The sequence below is a fragment of the Trichomycterus rosablanca genome, chromosome 9, assembly GCF_030014385.1.
Source record: "Trichomycterus rosablanca isolate fTriRos1 chromosome 9, fTriRos1.hap1, whole genome shotgun sequence".
In the NCBI taxonomy this organism is placed as follows: domain Eukaryota; kingdom Metazoa; phylum Chordata; class Actinopteri; order Siluriformes; family Trichomycteridae; genus Trichomycterus; species Trichomycterus rosablanca.
The window spans coordinates 30,673,217-30,692,947 of record NC_085996.1 but is presented as its reverse complement, the minus strand read 5'-3'; the positions used below and the strand labels follow the sequence as shown (position 1 = coordinate 30,692,947).

General features: G+C 41.6%; 1 protein-coding gene across 2 annotated transcripts in view; it reads right to left on the bottom strand.

The window, feature by feature from the left end:
• jag2b (jagged canonical Notch ligand 2b) overlaps positions 1 to 19,731 on the bottom strand; it is a 69,341-nt gene that overhangs the window by 33,425 nt on the left and 16,185 nt on the right. For both annotated transcript variants that reach the window (XM_063002217.1, XM_063002218.1), the window contains exons 3-5: positions 15,871 to 15,925; positions 2,878 to 3,132; positions 1,533 to 1,593 (exon numbers count right to left, since the gene is read on the bottom strand). In XM_063002217.1, the coding sequence (XP_062858287.1) occupies positions 1,533 to 1,593; positions 2,878 to 3,132; positions 15,871 to 15,925 (371 nt within the window). The remainder of the gene's footprint in view (positions 1 to 1,532; positions 1,594 to 2,877; positions 3,133 to 15,870; positions 15,926 to 19,731) is intronic.

Below are 19,731 nucleotides of genomic sequence, written 5' to 3'. Positions count from 1 at the left end.
ATTCACCTATAGGGCAATTCAGTGTATCCAATTAACCTGACTGCATGTTTTTGGACTGTGGGAGGAAACCAGAGCACCCAGAGGAAACCCACGCAGACACAGGGAGAACATGCAAACTCCACACAGAAAGGACTCGCATCGCCCCGCCTGGGGATAGAACCCAGGACCTTCTTGCTTTGAGGCAACAGTGTTACCCACCGAGCCACCATGCCGCCCAACAATTACTTCTAACTGCTGAAATGTTTATTAACACTTAAGCTATTTTTCCATTATAACAATAAATTCTCTTTTTTCAGTATTTTCACCTCTTTATCCCCTAATCTAGTCAGCCGCTGCCGCTTGCACAACGCCAATCTGATCAAGAAGATCCCGATCACCACACGCCCCCTGACATGTGTCCAATCTGTCTTGGGTTCCCACACAAAGCTGAACCGCGTACTGACAACCACCCCCAACTCACGTAGGCGCCCGGACCAGTCCCGAAACGAGTCCCCGTCTGACCTTTCCTCCCACATGGCCAACTGTGATTGTGTGGACACCCGGGCAGGTCGGTGGCTCTGCTGAGATTTGAACTTGTGAGTGGAGCGTGTAGGGGTGTGTAGGCGACACAACTGGCAAAGCGCTTGGCATCAACTCAATATCATTGCACTTGTGCAGCAACAATGAAGCTTTTCTGTCCTGTTCTATTATATTCTATTCAGGTCCATTTACATTCATTGGTTCTATTTAACTATACTTTATTCTATTCTATTTCTTGACTTCTGTTCTATGTTATTTTAAATACAACCTATTTTTTTTTCACCTGTATCACATTATTTCGTTTATTGTATTGAATTAATTCCATTCATCACATTCAATTTTATTTTTTTGTTTGTTTGTTTAATTCCATTAATTTTAGTCATTTTGTTTTAAGCATAATCGCTTCCATGCCATTTTACTTAATGTGACTATTTTTTTATTTATTTAGTTTATTGGTGAATTGCTTCATTTTTATTAAATTGTTGTCAGTTCTATTTAATTAAATTCTATTCCTTAACATTGTATTGTATTCTTTAGCATTCTATCCAATTCTATTCAATTCCGTCTTATTCTCGAATTTCCCCCATGGGGATCAATAAAGGAATCTCATCTTATTTTGTTTCAATTTATTCTGTTCTATTTAATTCCCCAATATTCTCTTACAATCCACTTCATTATTATATGTCATTCTTATCAATTCCACTATTTTTATTAGGTTTTGGTATTTGGTATTATTATATTTATTCTATGTAACTTTAAAAAGCTAGCACAGCTTTAAAGAAAAATTTTGATTATTGTTTTTTTTTTGCAGCAGATCTGCTCATCTACTCAAATGCATTGTGGGCACAAACATGAAAACATCTTGCACAGATCTGAGCATCAGTGCACTGATTAATTAATAGTAAAGTAAACAGGTGAGAAGCTCTTATCAGCATGCGTGCATACGGCCTGCTGAACTTAAGCAGCCTGATCAGCTGGGCTAAGTGAGCATGAAACCACACTCTGCCACTTACGTGCATTCGCCGGGCACCAGGCAGCCTCCGTGAATCAGATTACAGCCCTGCTTACAGATCGCTACAGAGAAAGGGGGGGGGGGGGGGGGGGGGGGGGGACAGAAAGAGAGAAATAAGAAAAAATGGTCAGCCTTGTTTGCTTACATTGATCTATGAGAAGATGTGAGAATTCATAGCTTTTCATTCAACACACGACACGTTTACGACCCTATGTAAAACTTATCCCCCCCACCCCCACACACAATGCTTTCTCACACCCTGGCTGTACAGGTCAGCCTGAAGATTTAGTGTCCGACGTGTCTCCTGCCGCCCACCCCACTTCTACAAAAACTAGCCATTCAGTTCTGTAACAGTTTATAGAACGGGGTGTAAACGACACCACTTCCTGGATGAACTAGGCTGAACTGAGCTCACGTAGCTAATGGAAAGTGTGACTCCAGGTCTTCAGAGGTGTCATTTACAGAACATCTCACTTCAGGCTGAGGAGTAAAGATTACTGGCCTGTGAAACCAACATGAGCAGCAGCTTTCTTTACACGGTGGCAAAGGTCACGATTTAACAGTTCTCCCGAGCCTAAACATACATGTTGCTAAGATGTAATATAACCAATTTACAGGGTTACGTCAAAGCAGGGTGGATCGGGGTGGTCAAATTACTAGCGTGGTGACCAAGAAAAGCCTAAAACAGCCTGGAAAAGCCAGTCAGTGACAATTTTTATTGCCAAAATAAGCTGAATCTTAAACTTCTATGACCAAATGTATTAACACCAGAATGGCGGCACTGCTGGTAGAGTGGGTGTAGAGGGCGATTTCCCCTAGAGTGAGTAAATAGACCAGCGCCCTCACCAGGATGTATTCCAAACTTGTGCCCCAAGTTTTCAGGTTGTGCCAGGTCCACCAATTGGAAGCTGGGGTCAGAGCTCAGGGTCAGTCATTGTACAGTGTTCCTGGAGCAGACAGGGTTAAGGGCCTTGCTCAAGGACCCAACAGTGGCTGCATAGCAGAGCCCGGATTCAAACTCACAAACTTCCGATTTATAGCCCAACGTTCTACCCACTAGGCCACCACTTCATGGATACACCCACTCTAACCAGGCCACCAGTCTATCAGGGTTCATCACACTTCATCAACAAATCAAATTTTTACTCACTCCTAAAGTATAATTTAAAGTACTCAGTCCAACTAGGTGGGAGTAACCAAAAGAAAACCCCCCAAAAATACACATACATAACAGATAATGAGGATTAAACCTGGATTCCTGAAGCTGTGTGGCACTTATATCCAGAAAATATAACTTTACCTTTATACTTATACCAGTTAAATAGATTAAAATATACATCTCTTACCATTTCGGCAGTCGTGTCCCATCCATCCCTCCAGACAGACGATATTTCCAGAAGGGTCACAGCGGTAATGGCCGAAGTAGTCGTCGCGTGGTCGGCACTGCTTGTTGCACTTGCTGCCGTAGTAGTTCTCATCGCATTTGACGCGGATGCGGTACTCGAAGCGAGCTGTGGCACCGGGGTGCACTATGACCTGCCAGTGGTCCCCAGGGTTAACCATACCCGTGTGGGCATGCTGCTCAATCAGTAGCTCCTCATCTGCAAAGCCAGAGAAAAGTATATCTATAAGTATCAGACTTTGGTCAACTATTAGCATTGAGAAAAACGCTATCAGTCTACAGTAAAACGCCAGTCAACATTAAACACTAAACATTCCATACATGCTGCTGTTCAGGTGCAAGACTGGACGACCAGTTCAGCAAGTTATACTCTCTTAGGCTCCTAGTCATGATTTAAAGCCTGGAAACGCCAGTCAATTACAATTTTTAATGCCAAACTTTTGTTTAAATCTATGACTAAATGTATGAACACCAGCATGATCGCACAGCTGGTAGACTGGGTGTAGAGGGCTGATTTCCCCAAGTCCCTGCAAGTTCCCCTGCCCTTAGGTGTGAGTGAGTAAACAGACCGGCACTCTCACCAAGGTGCATTCCAACCTTGTGCCCAGGTTTTCCACATTGTGCCAGGCTCACCAAACCATAGTCATGAATGGACATGGCAAAATGACCAACCAAAATCTCAGCTCCAAGATTCAAACCACCTCGACATGCCAGCTCCAATTATTGTGGACAAAATGGAATAAACAGTATTATTGTCTGTTATATCCACCTCCAGAAGGACCGTGTAGGAGAGCAGAGCTTGGAACAACACCCCTACACACTCCACTTGCAAGTACAAAGCAGGAACAAAAGGCAGACCACCATGTCAGACAAGTGCCACGGCCGACCCCAATATAAAGCCGTAAATCAACAAGCTGCTCCAGTGATTCAGGTCTTCCTGCCACTGCCAGAAACCTGCCCTGAATTTTCACTCATAATGGATCCAGAAAAAAAGATGCGACACAACTGGCAAAGCAGGACGACTGGCGTTTTGGACCACACACGGTTTTAAGCAACAGCATGCCATGTTACATGTGCTGGAGAAGTGGCAGTGCCTGGACTGAGAGAGTGGGATGAGAGTGCTGTTACTAGGGAGAGCCAGCCAGAAGGGAAGAGATTCCTACAGCTCTAAACTGCTTGAATTTCACAGAAAATAATAAACCCGCCATCTCTTGTTTTTGAAAATCTTAAAGAAGTCTTTAAAATGCATGATGGTACAAGCCTAGACAAGAATTTCACCCTCGCCTGTGGGCACTCACGTTAACTTTTCCTTTTTGCCAGGCTTCCATTTGCTGCCCGCCAAATCCAACAAAGAAAGCAATCTTTATCGCAGTGGGATTGTATACGGCAAACAATCACGGTGGAAGTAGGGGGCCTGAGATTTCCTCTGTTGAGTGCAACCCCCCCTTGCCTGCAGCTATCCACTCACTCACTCACTCACACACACTCTCTCTCTCACACACACACACACACACACACACACACACACCTTCCTCTTCGTCCACTAACATTGTCAGACAAATTAAGCAACAAAAACAGAAATAGCCCTGGCGCTTCCAGATAAAGAACAATGGAGCGAGCTTTTTCATCGGGCTGCTCTGCCCAATGTCTAAACACTACCCTGTCCAGATCCCTTCCTGCCATATAAACAATGCAATGGGACCTTTGCTGAGGCCAGTGGGGCCCCACAATCCTCACACATTCACATAATGTATAGTCTATAAAACAACCTGAAGGAATAATTTTTTTTCATACATTTGGCATTTGCCACACAAAACTGTAAGGTCAATATATTTTCTACAGTAATATCCTCCCAAGTACATTTCATACCATTAAAGTGTGTAATAATAATCATAATCAAATACCCAATGTATTAGAGGTACATATACATATCAGCCATAACATTAAAACCACCTCCTTGTTTCTACACTCGCTGTCCATTTTATCAGCTCCACATGCTTTGTTAGCACCCTTTCATGCTGTTCTTCAATGGTCAGGACTCTCCCGGGACCACTACAGAGCAGGTATTATTTAAGTGGTGGATCATTCTCAGGACTGCATGAGTAGGTAGCTGGTATGAGTAGATAAGACACAGCAGCACTGCTGGAGTTTTTAAACACCTCACTGTCCCTGCTGGACTGAGAATAGTCCACCAACAAAAAACATCCAGCCAACAGCACCCTGTGGGCAGCGTCCTGTGACCACTGATGAAGGTCTTGAAGATGACCAACTCAAAGAGCAGCAATAGATGAGCGATCGTCTCTGACTTTACATCTACAAGGTGGACCAACTAGGTAGGAGTGTCTAATAGAGTGGACAGTGAGTGGACACAGTATTTAAAACCTCCAGCAGCATTGCTGTGTCTGATCCACTCATACCAGCGCAACACACACTAACACACCACCACCATGTCAGTGTCACTGCAGTGCTGAGAATGATCCACCTAAATAATACCTGCTTTGTGGTGGTCCTGTGGACCACTGGTACCTCAGTGATTAAGGTAAAAAACGAGGGTTGCATCAGGATGCACATTCGGCATACAAGCATGCAACCCCTAAAATCAGCCTGATTATCCTCTAGTGTGGTCCAGAAATTGATTTCATCATTTTAAAATCAGTTACGTATTTAAGGGCAAGCTGTAGCCTAGTGGTTAAGTTACTGGACTAGTAATCAGAAGATGGCTAGTTCAAGCCCCACCACTGCCAGGTTGCTGCTGTTGGGCCCTTGAGCAAGGACTTTAACCCTCAATTGCTCAGAGAGTATACTGCAAGTCGCTTTGGATAAAGGCATCTGCTAAATGCCAAAAATGTAAATGTAAAATGTATTACATGAATACCTGCTGATGCTATTTTCAAATGGGGAATATAGACCAGAGGTTCTCACCTTTAACCCATAAAGAGTTAAAAGGACAAAAGTAAATGCCAGAAATATCAGTCAGTGGCCAACTGTAAAGTCAAAGCTTCTTTCATCTTAGATGGTTAATAAACACTCGATAATTGGTTTTCTATACGAATCCTGACACCTTTCCTAAGTTACATGAGGTGGTACATGTGCACTCTTAATAAATAACAAACTAACAGGAAATCCATGAATATTTTAGAGTAAAAGTATTCTGCTTTAACTACTCTTCCTAATCAACCAGGTATAAAAGGAACAAATCTTAGGGGGTGTTCTTTCATCACCCCTGAAAAACAAAAACGCTGGAATGTTTCCAGACGGAGCGAAGCAGAACATCACACAATGTGCAGCAAACCTCACATCCTTCACACTGCATACTAAACGCTCATTATCAATCAGTACTACAAAGCAGTGCCTGAAGCCCGCTGATGCTAATTTTTTCGAAACCGGACGGCACTGCCAAAGCGCCAGTGAGGACGCACGGCAGCAGGACAGACAGGGTTTGGCAGTGGACTCCCACTACGACAAGATTATTAGTGCTCACCACAGTGTGGGCACTTAGGTTGGCTTTTCAAAAGAGGGACAACAAGGCAGTGTCGGCCAGGCCAGTAGAACCCAGATCAGAAATGCTTCTTTAAAAAGCTTCTTGAACACATTCGTAAACACGCAGCAAAACAAAACCAGTTTCCAATAACTACTGTTATGCAAAAACACAGATTAGTATGTGACCGGATTTGAATATGTATACAAAAGCACATCAACAAAGTCCAAACGGTCATACAAAGGCTTGAAGTCATACTTGCTACATCATTTTCTGTATCCCAGGGCTGGCATGACATCATAACCTGGATGTTAATATGAAACCCAAGTGTAGAATAATATACCCCCCATACTGTATTTCTAACATTGCTCTCAGCTGGAACCTGGCCTCTCTGGCCATTCTCATCTAACCTCGCTTATAAAGACGGCATTTCCACCTACAGAACTGCTGCTTACTGGATGTTTTTTCCTCTACATCTGCTGAGCATGAAAATCTTCTCATATACTCAAATTAATCTGTCTGGTACCAACAACTGCGCCACAAAAGTCACTCAAATGGTGTGAATGTTAAGTGAAGCATGACTAGCTGATTCTGCAGTTAAATAAATAAACAAGTGTACAGGCAGTGACTGTAATTAAGTGACCGATAAGTGATGCTTACTTTGATAAACTTAAACCATGATAGAGGATTTTGGTTCTTTTTCATACACGTGTTTTGAATATGGTACTAGCACATAATATGTGCTATGTAATTACATTTTTTTTTACCAAACGAATTAAACAACAACTGTTAACTGTATATGATATAAAATAAATGATGATTGCAGTGTCAACTTTAATAATGGACTTCAGCTTCCTGTTAGTGCCGATTACTAAATAAATAACCAGCTGTACATTTAGTGTGTTTAATTATTTGCTACATTTTGATATGAAATCTAGATGGAGCAGCAGGATATTCCGAGTTTAAATCTCAGCTCTGCTAATGGTCAGCTGGGCGCCACCTAGTAGATACTACAACTGGCAGTATCTGCAGCACTAAGTCTGCTGGGTGAGAAAAGACCGGACTAAAAAAAAAAGGGGTGGGGTCTGCGATGCTGTGTCAGGAGCCTGGTTAGTAACCAGAGTAGCGCCTGTACAAAAGTGGAAGAACGTGGAGATTGGTGCGTGACTCTCCATGCGTGAGACTGGTGTGGACTGCATGTGTGGCAAATATACCCTCCATAGCAGCGGATGACTTATTGGCTAAACTGGGAGAAAATTGGAGAAGATGCATAAATAAAATAGTAAAAAAAAATATATAAGGAATGTATTTAATCTATGCTGCTTCTTTTTTTTTTGTAAGATTTTAAAATTAGGTTCTATATTTCCATGAAAAAACAAGAGGATGGAAACGTTTAATAGTGTGAAGTGTTAGCATTGCTAGTGCCAGCGTTTGAAAGAGTTGTTTTGACAAGGCATGCAAAGCAAAAGCACTGACAATTAGGTAGCATTGGCTGTACATGTATGGGAATTTGTGCTTCCAGTGAATAAAAGACTATGACCTTGACCAAGGAAACCTCAATTATGTAGGACAGAGCGGCTGTAGGAAAGAGATGACACCAGGGTGAAAGATATTAAGATGTAACCCCTGGCCCTGTTTAGTCCACACCCTCGTCAGGGAACCATTAGATTACTCAGCAGCTGCTGGAAAACAAACACCTTGGTAACTTCACTGAGCGGCACCTGCTTGGCATCCATCTGAAGCGCACATTCTAGCATAGCTCACACCACGCTAAAATAAAGACGTCTCCCAGCGTGTAGGTCTGGAACTAGACAACATGCTTCTTTCCAGCCCGTCCTATTGTCTAAGCCTGCTACAGAGAGAGAAAAACAGGACGTAATGACTTCACGCTGCATGAGAGGCGCATGTTTGCGCTTAGCATTTTCCACAGGCCGGGACGTCCAGTCGTCCTACCGATCGCATCCGCACTTCAAAGGCGACCGTCTCCGCCTGCCCGTTTCTTGCCAGCCAGCGTCCACCTTCTCTCGCATATGTTAAATTCCTTCGCTCGACCCTCTTCCTCCTGACGAGTCCTTAAGCGAGACAAAGGCGGCGGGATCGGCGGACGGACGGATGAAAGAAAACAGGATACAGCTGCAGCCTGATTGCGTCCAGGTCCGTTCCCTAGACTTCTAATGCTGGAACTCTGAAGAGAGGCCCGAGGTACATGCCAAGCTACAAACGGGAGCTAATTTGCTAAGATAAAAGATGTGAGTAATAAATATGAGCGCAGATGCTTTCTGACAGGTGTTCTACCAAGTCTGGGTCCACTGTAAATCACGACAAGGTTCTTCTGACTGTTCTGTTCTGCCTGATGGAACATTTCGTTCCTGGTGGAAGTGGTCTCTTCCAGAATGATAGCGCCCCAGACACAAAGCGTGAGGATTCGCTGAGAGGTTTGATGAGCGTAAAAACACACGCTGTTCACCAGAGCTGAGATCTCAAATCTCGGCTCTGCCTGCCGGCTGAGGCTGAGCGGCTACATGAACAACGATTGGCCTGTTGTTCAGATAGGGGCGGGACTAAGCCGGATGGGGACTCTCTCTCAGACTAGTGTGATTACGACCTCTGCTGGCTGGTTGGTGTTGCCTGCACAGAGATGGGAAAGGAGTGCGGTAGAGGGTGTGGCTCTCCGTACACAGCGCTGTGCTGCACTGCACTCGTCAAGTGTAGGTGATAAGATGTTTGATTGCTGTGCACGTGTCGGAGGGGGCATGGAGCAGCCTCGTCCTCCCCAATCAGGAGCAGGGACCAGCATTAGTGAGAGGATGATTGACGGGCAGAAATTGGATGCGCTAAATTGGGAGAAAAAGGGGGAAAAAATAATAATAAAATAAAAAATAAAAACAATCAGTACTTTGTTGCTTCTCTATGGGCTTGACCTAAATAATCTGAGGCATGGACTTCAATATTCTACATCATACTGGTTCCATAGTTCCAGTTTTGCAAAATGAAGCCTTGTCAAACACCATGTTTCTTAATTTGCACCATAAATTCCAAGATCCAATCAGACCGAGATCCAGACTGTTTGCTGACTGTTATTTAGTTGACGTCCTTTTCCTGAAGCTTTAACACCTTTCACTCTGTGGTTAGATTCATTATCATCTTGAACAATCACTTCATCACCAAACCTACTTTCTTGGAGTTGATGGATTTTTGGAAAGTGTCCAAAATGTCAAGGTACACCTGCGCATCGACTGCTGAGGTAATGGCTGCCTTCTCTCCCGGTTCTTTACCCGACATGCAACCCCTATAATTACTAAGTAGAAAAATTGGATTGTTGTCTTCAGACAGCAGACAAAAGTTCCAGCATTATCTTATTTGCCAGTGCAGAACTGTGATCCATCAGAGAACCTCGCTTTCATTTAACCATTCACACTTCATGATTGATTCTCAACCCACTGTAACCTTGGGTCTGTTCGAAAACCTAGTGAGCTGCCTTGATGCCTACTGCCTATCTAGGCAGCTACCCAAGTAGAGAGGATTCTAATAGGACATCGACTCCTAAGGCAGATTATTTAGACACACTGCTTAGATGGCAATTAAGTCAATGCAGTTTTCGCTTACTAAGCTAACACAGTTATCCTCAGGCCGTTCAAACCAATGGGCTGAGGCGGCAAACATCTCCCTCTATGTACCGAAAATGATTAGTCACTGACAAGCCCAAATTAGCAAATAAATGACATTTGTACACGTTTATACAAATTAAAAATCTATGAGAATTTATTTACGTGCGCCGCACTGAATGCTGGGATTGCATTCATTGGTAAACATCAGATGCTCCCTTATTATTCAGGCAGTTTACAGCTTTGAATTAAGGCACCTTAGTAGGCAGCCTTTTAAGGCATCTAGAAAATTCAAACAGCAGCAATAGATAAGCGATCGTCTCTGACTTTACATCTACAAGGTGGACCAACTAGGTAGGAGTGTCTAATAGAGTGGACAGTGAGTGGACACGGTATTTAAAAACTCCAGCAATGCTGCTGCTTCTGATCCACTTATACCAGCACAACACACTAACACACCACCACCATGTCAGTGTCACTGCAGTGCTGAGAATGATCCACCACCAAATAATACCTACTGGTGGTGGTCCTGTGGGGGTCTTGACCATTGAAGAACAGAGTGAAAGCAGGTTAAAAAGATATGTAGAGAAACAGATGGACTACAGTTCGTAATTGTAGAACTACAAAATGCTTCTATATGGTAAGTGAGTGTGTGTAGAAACAAGGAGGTGGTTTTAATGTTATGGCTGAACAGTGTAAAATTTACTAGGTTTTCGGACAGACCTTGTTTTCTTCTGTTTAGCTATCAGTGTTGGTTTACGTATGACTTTTTTTACATAGAAACCTCGATTTTCTTACAGTTCTTTTACAAACCGACTCCTCTTTCCACCCATTTTCATGTTTTTCATTATACTGTTGAGCATTTATAGCTTTGAGTTTTTATCCTGGTGCTCTGGCATCTTCCTCGGCCCACCATATGTTTTCTTTTTATAACCTTCACAATTTGTTTAAACGTGAACCAAATTTTAGAAGCAGCTGAGACCGGGGAACCACCGACGACTTTCTGCACACTGTGTTGGATTTCCATCTTAAAGGGGTTTTATAATCCATTCCATTGTTTTCGGCCATATTTGCTTTCAATTAGCCAAGTCTAACAGGTCATTAGAGTCTGTAAGTTTTCCCTTGTAAGGAATCGCTTTTAAGTGCGGACTGATTTGCATTTAAAGATTTGTGCTGGTGTTTGTTTTAGAAATTCAAATACAAGGTGACTGTTTTTCCACTCCATAATTGGAAATCTTTTCTTTCTACTTTTGTAAGTTTAAGATTCAAAAGAATTAATAAATCACAGTCTTCTTTTTACTCCAATGTTTTTAGGGATCAACTTCATTGTATTTTGTAAATATAAACCAGTCTTGAATTTGATGTCTGCAACACACTCCAAAACAGCTGGGACAGATGTTGTTTACCAGTAGCGTAGAGAGATGCTAATATGCAAAAGCCAACATCTGTAATGATATGTATTCACACCATGTGTGACTTGCACATGTGTAAAGATACCATTGACTTTGGTTTGTATTTTGGGATTTTTTTAAGAGACACATGTACCATCAATGAAACGTCTTTTCCAGGAAGGCAGATGCCCATTCAGTCAAGAGCATTTGTGTGATCAGGCACTGATGTTGGGCCTAAAGACCTGGCTCACAATCAGCATACCAATTCAATCCAAAGGGGTTTAAAATAAAGCACATCAAGCTTATCAAACCAAGTTTACTGGAGCTCACTTTATACACAGGGGTGGGCAGCACGGTGGCTAAGTGGGTAGCACTGTCGCCTCACAGCAAGAAGGTCCTGGGTTCGATCCCCAGGTGGGGTGGTCCGGGTCCTTCCTGTGTCGAGTTTGCATGTTCTCCCTGTGTCAGCGTGGGTTTCCTTCGGGTGCTCCGGTTTCCTCCCACAGTCCAAAGACATGCAAGTGAGGTGAATTGGGAGGTAAATTGTCCATGACTGTGTTCGTTATAACCTTGTGAACTGATGAACCTTGTGTAATGAGTAACTACCGTTCCTGTCATGAATGTAATCAAAAGTGTAAAACATGATGTTAAAATCCTAATAAACAAACAAAAATACCATTGACTTTGGGTTGTATTTTGGGATTTTTTTCAAGAGACACATTTACCATCAATGAGACGTCTTTTCCAGGAAGGCAGATGCCCATTCAGTCAAGAGCATTTGTGTGGTCAGGCACTGATGCTGGGCCTAAAGACCTGGCTCACAATCAGCATACCAATTCAATCCAAAATGGTTCAAAATAAAGCACATCAAGCTTATCAAACCAGTATTGCTCAAACATAAAAGGGTTTCAAACTGTTATTTATATAGTTTATTTATGGAATTATTGTATAAACGTGTTAGCAGTAGGTGTGGCTGGAACACCTGAACTCTATACATACATACAAACATGTTTTTTAATCTTGCCTTACAGGCTGGTAGACGTTGTGTGATTACAGAAACCTTGATAACTGAAGGAGAACCGACATTCATCGTTAAAAGTTTCACACAACAGTAATTAATAAAAATGGATTTACGGGTTCAGACTTTGCAAAGCATTTCATTGGAACAGCTAGCTCTAGCATCTCTGGAGCTTTTGTAAGTGTGTGTAATCATTATTCAGCTGAAGGTGTGTAATTGTTCATCTGTGCAGCCTTCTGTCTGTGTCCACGTTCCAGCTTCCTTTACTTCAATGAAATCTTATTAGAAACGTATTCCGGAACTGATTATTGGAGGTAAAGAAGTTGTATTAATAAACAGCATCAGGGATGCTGTGTTGACAGTCAACCAACAGCACACCAGCGTTACTCATGGCTTACAGTACAGCTCACGGCAAGATTGCGGTTTATGAATCATCTAGACGAGAATTCCACGTTTTTTTTTCTTAATTTCACAACAACTCTCCCCTTGGCTTCCCTTTAGGTGTTACAAAACACGTCTCGTCCACGTCTCGTCTTTTTTAGGTGACAGAAGGCTGCATCACAAGATATGACGGTGTTTCACATTAATTGTGTAACATTTTTCAGCCCACATTCACTCCACCCTGTTAAAAAGTTCAATCATTCAATGAGTAACCACGCCAACATCTCCAATTTATAGCACGACCTTAAACTGACCTACATCCTACATACCAAACTTATTCATACACAGAAAGGGAATCAGGGTAATGTTATTGCATTTCATCATTTAATATGAATAGAAATGTTTTATTTTTAATTATTGTGCAATATAAGCCATTCTTCCAAGCAGCTAAATACTTTATTTAAGATTTATCTAAATAAAATGCAGCAACAATATTATTCCACTGTACCATTTTTGTGTATGTTTTTCTCCCAAATTTTAGCACATCCAATTGCATCATGCTTCCTCTCCACCAATGCCAATCCCTGCTCTGATTAAGAAGAACAAAGCTAACCCACGCCCCCTCCGACACGTAGGCAGCAGCCGTATGCATTTTTTCACCTGCATTAGGTGAGCGCTAACTTGGATCAGCCCTGTGTACGGAGAGACATACCCTGATCAACGCACTCCTTCCGCGTCCCTGTGCAGACGCCATCAATCAGCCAGCAGAGGTTGTAGTTGCATCAGTTACGAGGAGACTCTATCCGGCTTACTACTACCCCACCCGTATATGAACAACAGGCCAATCGTTGTTCATGTGGCCGCTCAGCCCAGCCGGATGGCAGAGCTGAGATTTGATACGATGTATTCGAGATCCCAGCTCTGGTGTGCTAGCGTGGGTTTTTACCGCTGCGCCACCTGAGTGGCTCACTGTACTATTTTAACTCATGATTTAACCCTTTCCTATGTTACGGTCAGCCCCACTGACCCAGACCAAAATGTTGTTGCAATCTGCATACATATTCATTCACGGGCCATTGCTGTGGTCAATATACTGTAATAAATAATGCAAATGATGTCTACAGAAGTGTTTTCTCCCTGTAGCTATTTATAGACCACATTTTGGTCATTTATTGGGATTTCTGTGGACGGGCGTAAAATTTTAGTTGGATGGAAAAAAAATTTGCCCTCTAACAATTCACACATATTTTGACATTTTTCTATCTACAATTACATAAAAATCTTAAGGAATTTGATTTACAAAAAAAGCAAAGTAAAACAAGTTAGAATAGAACGATGGTCAGAAAAAACCCAACAGTCTTAAAGGGTTGTTTGTTTGTTTATTAGGATTTTAACGTCATGTTTTACACTTTGGATACATTCATGACAGGAACGGTAGTTACTCATTACACAAGATTCATCAGTTCACAAGGTTATATCGAACACAGTCATGGACAATTTAGTATCTCCACCTTACCTCACTTGTATGCTTTTAGACTGTGGGAGGAAACCGGAGCACCCGGAGTAAACCCACGCAGACACGGGGAGAACATGCAAACTCCACACAGAAAGGACCCAGACCGCCCCACCTGGGGATCGAACGCAGGACCTTCTTGCTGTGTGGCAAAAGTGCTACCCACTTAGCCACCATGCCGCCACAGTCTTAAAGGTAATCATCTGCATATAAAAATGTACATACACTACATGGCCAACAGTACATGGACACCTGAGCATTACCTTGTTGGACATTCCATTGACATTTAGCAGATGCTTTTATCTAAAGCGACTTACAATTATAAATTAATACAATCTGAACAATTGAGTGTTGCGGGTCTTACTCAGGTTATTAGTCCAGTATCCTCCACACTGAGCTACCACTGCCTTAATATGGAGCTCGCCCCTTGCTTTGGGGCCATAACTGACTTCTCTCTTTACACCTGCTTTACTCTTCATGATTTTTGAGTGTGACTCTATACGTGACCATTAGTTTTAACATACGCTCCCAAATAAAATAATAACTAATTAAGACAAAAAGATTTAATTTCAAGTGTAATTTGTCACCAATATCACAGTAGGTGTTGAATCACCAAAATTTGTGATGACAATTAAAAGACCTCTTTGAGCTGGCCCAGAATCAAGTTTTAATTTAATTTAATGAGTAAAGCTCTTAAAGCTCTTGAAGTGAAAAGAGCTCGGCGACTGAGGAGAGATATCTAGCATGTTGAATATCTGGATCAGTCGGTTGCGACTGGCAATGAGTGTGGTGAGGGGGATAATATAGTTTCTATCAGAATACATCGGCACACACACAAGCTTTACATTATTTGTGAACTTATCGTCCACGCCAAACCATAATCCCAACACTGGTAATTTAATTTTATTAACCTCCAACTTGCTACAGAACATAACAATCCCTGCTGGTCGTGTTGCCAAATCCACTCGGATTCATTTATTTTTCTCTTTGATTTTACACTGCACATCAGCGCACAAACAACTATGATCGCTCGCTACTTGTTGACGTGCATTTTTGGACGTGGTATCATTAAAAGCCCTTCACTACTCACGTTTGATTTTGTGACAGAACGTAGTTTGGGAGACCAGAGAAGCTCGCCTGTGATTCCACTTGGTGATAGATCGTTTAGTTTGAAACCCCCTGCTGCCGATCAGTCGTGTAGTGTGAAATATACACCGACTGAAAGACTCCTGATCACAAGAGATCCAGTCGTGTAGTGTGAACTTGGCATTAGCACCAAAAAGCCAATAACAGCCATCATTAGAGTGCAGTCCTTAACTCTAACAGAAGCTACAGGTCAAACAAACAAACGATCACATGACCTGCTAAAAGTTGCCTTTTTGTGATATCTGATACACCATGATCTATTTTTTTAAAAATCCCACCACTCTGGTCATGAGCTCATTCATCCAAAATCCAAAACCCACCAACCACACAACAAATCCCTGTCGAACTGATGATGCACTTCACACACGGCAGTTTCTGCAGTATAAAACAGGAACCAGTACTCACTGTTTTGTGTGCTGTTGTCCCAGTCCCAGGCCTCCACGATGAGTGTGTAGGATCGCTGTGGAGGAGGGAAAACACATACAGTCAGCACAACATTCACCATGAGAGACATTTCAGAGAGCGGAGGAAGCTTTACAGCAGCAGTAATGGGCCAGCAAAAAAGGGGTCAGGTCTCAAATGAATCTATAGAATGAGAGGCAGGAGAGAGCGATTACACCCACCATCACTTTTTACGGCAGGAAGAAAAGAACCATCAGAAAAGAATCAGGTTACAGAGATATCAGAGCCTAAGAGAGATGTAAACCTTGTAACAGTGGAGCTACCATTCTTTTATTTTGATGTTCCATCTGTGTAGCAGTTATTAAAACATCATTAAAATCTTTCCGATTATACATGCAGGGTTTAAGTAGATACAGTAGTGTGGGGTGTAAATATTTAACCATCCTACATGATCTTACGCTGCTATTTGAGCCAGTGACAACTATGATACATAATTTTTTAGAACAGCTGGGTGGTATGATGGCAAACTTTATCTGTTGGCCCAGTTCACATTCTTCCAGTGCTCCAATGTCCAGTTCTCATGCATTGTATGTCATAGGTATGGGCATTTTGACTGATCTGAGACTATGCAGCCCCATACATATAATGATTTAATGCACTGTGTGTTCTACCCATCACTAGTCCTAAAACTACTCATATTTAAGTCCTAGAAGCTCTTCTGTGGCTGCTGCTATGGTCATTTCTTTGGCATCAATGAGTCTTGACCTTCCAACACCCGGTCTGCAGTCTGTGGTTTGTCCCTCATCCCTTCTCAAACCACAGCCAGTAAGTATACACAGCAAATATGGCTGCCTATGAGCACTCCCTGCTGTTTTGGAACATCTCTGACCCAGTCGTCTGGTCATAACGATTAAGCTATTATAGAAGTCACTCAGGTCTTTATGCTGCCCATACCTGCTGCTTTCAACGCATGTACTGCCAGCAACAAACATCAGCACAACATTAATACATTTCTAACTGTGACATGCACAACTGTAATATAATAAGCACTGGTTCTAATGTTCTTAATGTATTGGCTTATCAGTGTATGGCTCATTGGCTCATTTTTTATAAAATTGAGTATACATTTTTATATGCAAAGTCATTTCACCTAATCAAACACACAGAGCTTGGTTTGAATTGAATACTAGCACAAAGTAGAAAATATAAAAACACAAGCAGCCAAATAAAATAAAACAATTAAAATGATTAGCTTTGGTTTGAAGTAGTTGAACTGAAAATAAATTTCTTAGTAGTATTAGTTGGTATTGTGCATATGCTTGCATGAAAGCCAGACAATGTCCAGCACAAACAAAGAGTACTTTAAAAACACTGACGTGTCAATAATATTAAATAAATAAAAAAGAATGTGTGTTTTTATAAAGAATAAGCAGTGAGGGTTGAATAGATTCACAGTTGGAACACTTACATCTACACACACACGCATTACAACACTGTAATTCACATTTACGGCATTTAGCAGACGCTTTTATCCGAAGCGACAAACAGTTAAAGCTAATTACAGTCAAACAATTGAGGTTTAAGGGATATTGCTCAAGGGCCCAACGGTAGCAAGTTAGTGGTGGTGGGGCTTGAACCAGCATCTTCTGAAAGTTGAGAACTGTTTTTTGCTAACTGTCTGGTCTTAGCATCTGATGAACTAATATATAACAGGATTCCCAGTGGTGGTACAGCCCATTTATGTACAGCCATGATTGAGTATGTCTCGTGGCCGAGTCTGGAGTGTTACTGCATTGTGTCCAGTGATTCAAAAGGTTGCAGTGGTGGTATGAAACATGAAACAGGTCACAATGGACCAAACTACAATGAGGCACATCACTGTATCAGTGATTTTGTGCAGAACGCTGGTGCAAAATGAAAAGAGACGGTGCACAGTGATGTACTGTATATAACTACAGATCTGGGGATATTACTGTACAACATATATTATATAAACTTAATTGTTCACTTTGACAACATTAAGGAATAAAAAAAATGGCTGTGATTAATTAGCTAACTTAGGATTTTATTACTTTATCATCATGGTGACTGCTTAAATCACAATAGAGTATTCTGGTATTACTGTATTGTCCAACCCTAATATCAGCTATGGGCTAAACACTTATAGACATTATTATTAGAACCACTAAGTACAAAATATGTTTGTATGTGTGTTTGGTCTACGTCATGAATTAACAAACCTGTTAAAGTATAAAATTATATATAAAATCTCTCAGGAGGGATTCACCTATTTATTTTACAAACCATACTGCTGTCTGCTTAAATCACCATGGATGTCACAAAATGACATGCATCTCTAATACACATCATATTTTCGTCACAAGTGAGTAGTACTCATCTCTATATCATAGTCAAAATGCCAATTGTATTTTTTAATCCTTCTTAAAAACTGAAAAATGTACATTTACCAAATTAGTCCTAATTTATCTATACCTATCTATCTATAGAAGGGTGGAAAAAAAAGTAAAACATGACATCATACATCACTGGTTAATACTTTGCCTTAAGCAGTGCATTCATGGTGGCAGTAAAAAAAAAAATCAGACAACATTTAGAGGCAAGCATTGTGCTGAAATGAGAAAATATGAAGGAAAAAAGAACTGAAGAAAGAATTTCAGACCATGTGTATTCATTTAATCCCCAGGCTATTATTCATCACTTAAACCAAACTCCTGTAGTGTATTCTACGTTCTATAGACTTCCTGTGGAAAGAAATCACCTCCATAGCTCTTGCATTGTCTGTAGAACAGTATTCAAAAATCCCAGTCCTCATAAAGGCACTAACCCCTCCACACACACACACACACACACACACACACACACACACACCACCCCCCCCATAAGCAAATGAGACAGTGGGTGCAGGCGTGGTGCACCTGTCTGAAAGGCTAAAGCAAAGAGAAGCTGAACCGCGCTGACGTGCTCTTTAATCAAGCAATTGAGCGCCTGCCGCGGCTTTGATGGCTCACCTCCACAGGACCAAAACAGTTGTTTCATGACTGCTGCTTCTGTGAACTGCTGTGGGCAAAGATTCCTGTTCTCTTCCTAAAATCAGTGCATGTAATTTACCAACCCCGCTTCCGGAAAATTGTGTAAAATGGAATGAAAATAAGGAATGTGTGGTTTGATCATTTTCTTGAACATTAATTTGAATTCACTAAATTGTATTTTGTAAACACTGTTTAAAAGAATTTATGATTTGATGCCCGGAACATACTCCACATTTAAAAAAAGTTGGGACAGAGGCATGTTTACCCCTGTATTACATCCAGTTCCTATTATTTACACTTTTAATATTTACATTTATGGCATTTAGCAGATGCTTTTATCCAAAGCAACTTAGTTAGGACTGAACACAATTTTGAGCAATTGAGGGTTAAGGGCCTTGCTCAGGGGCCCAACTTGACGGTGGTGGGGCTTGAACCAGCAATCTTCTGATTACTGGTCCAGTACCTTAACCACTGAGCTATCACTGCCCTATCACTAATAGTTTGGCATTTAGCAGACACCTTTGTCCAATGCAACTTACATTATACATACAGTCTAAGCAATTCAGTGTTGAGAGCTTTGCCCAAGGGCCCAACAATGGCAAACTGGTAGTGGTGGGGTTTAAACCAGCAACCTTCTGCTTACTAGTCCAGTACCTTAACTGCAAGGCTACAACTGCCTAGTTGTTATACTAACTGTTGCTGCTTGGCAAGTGGAATTTTTGCCCATTCTTGCTTGATATGAGACTTGAGCTGCTCAACAGTCTGTAGTCATCATTGTCAAATTTTTCTCTTTATGATGAATCATACATTTTTA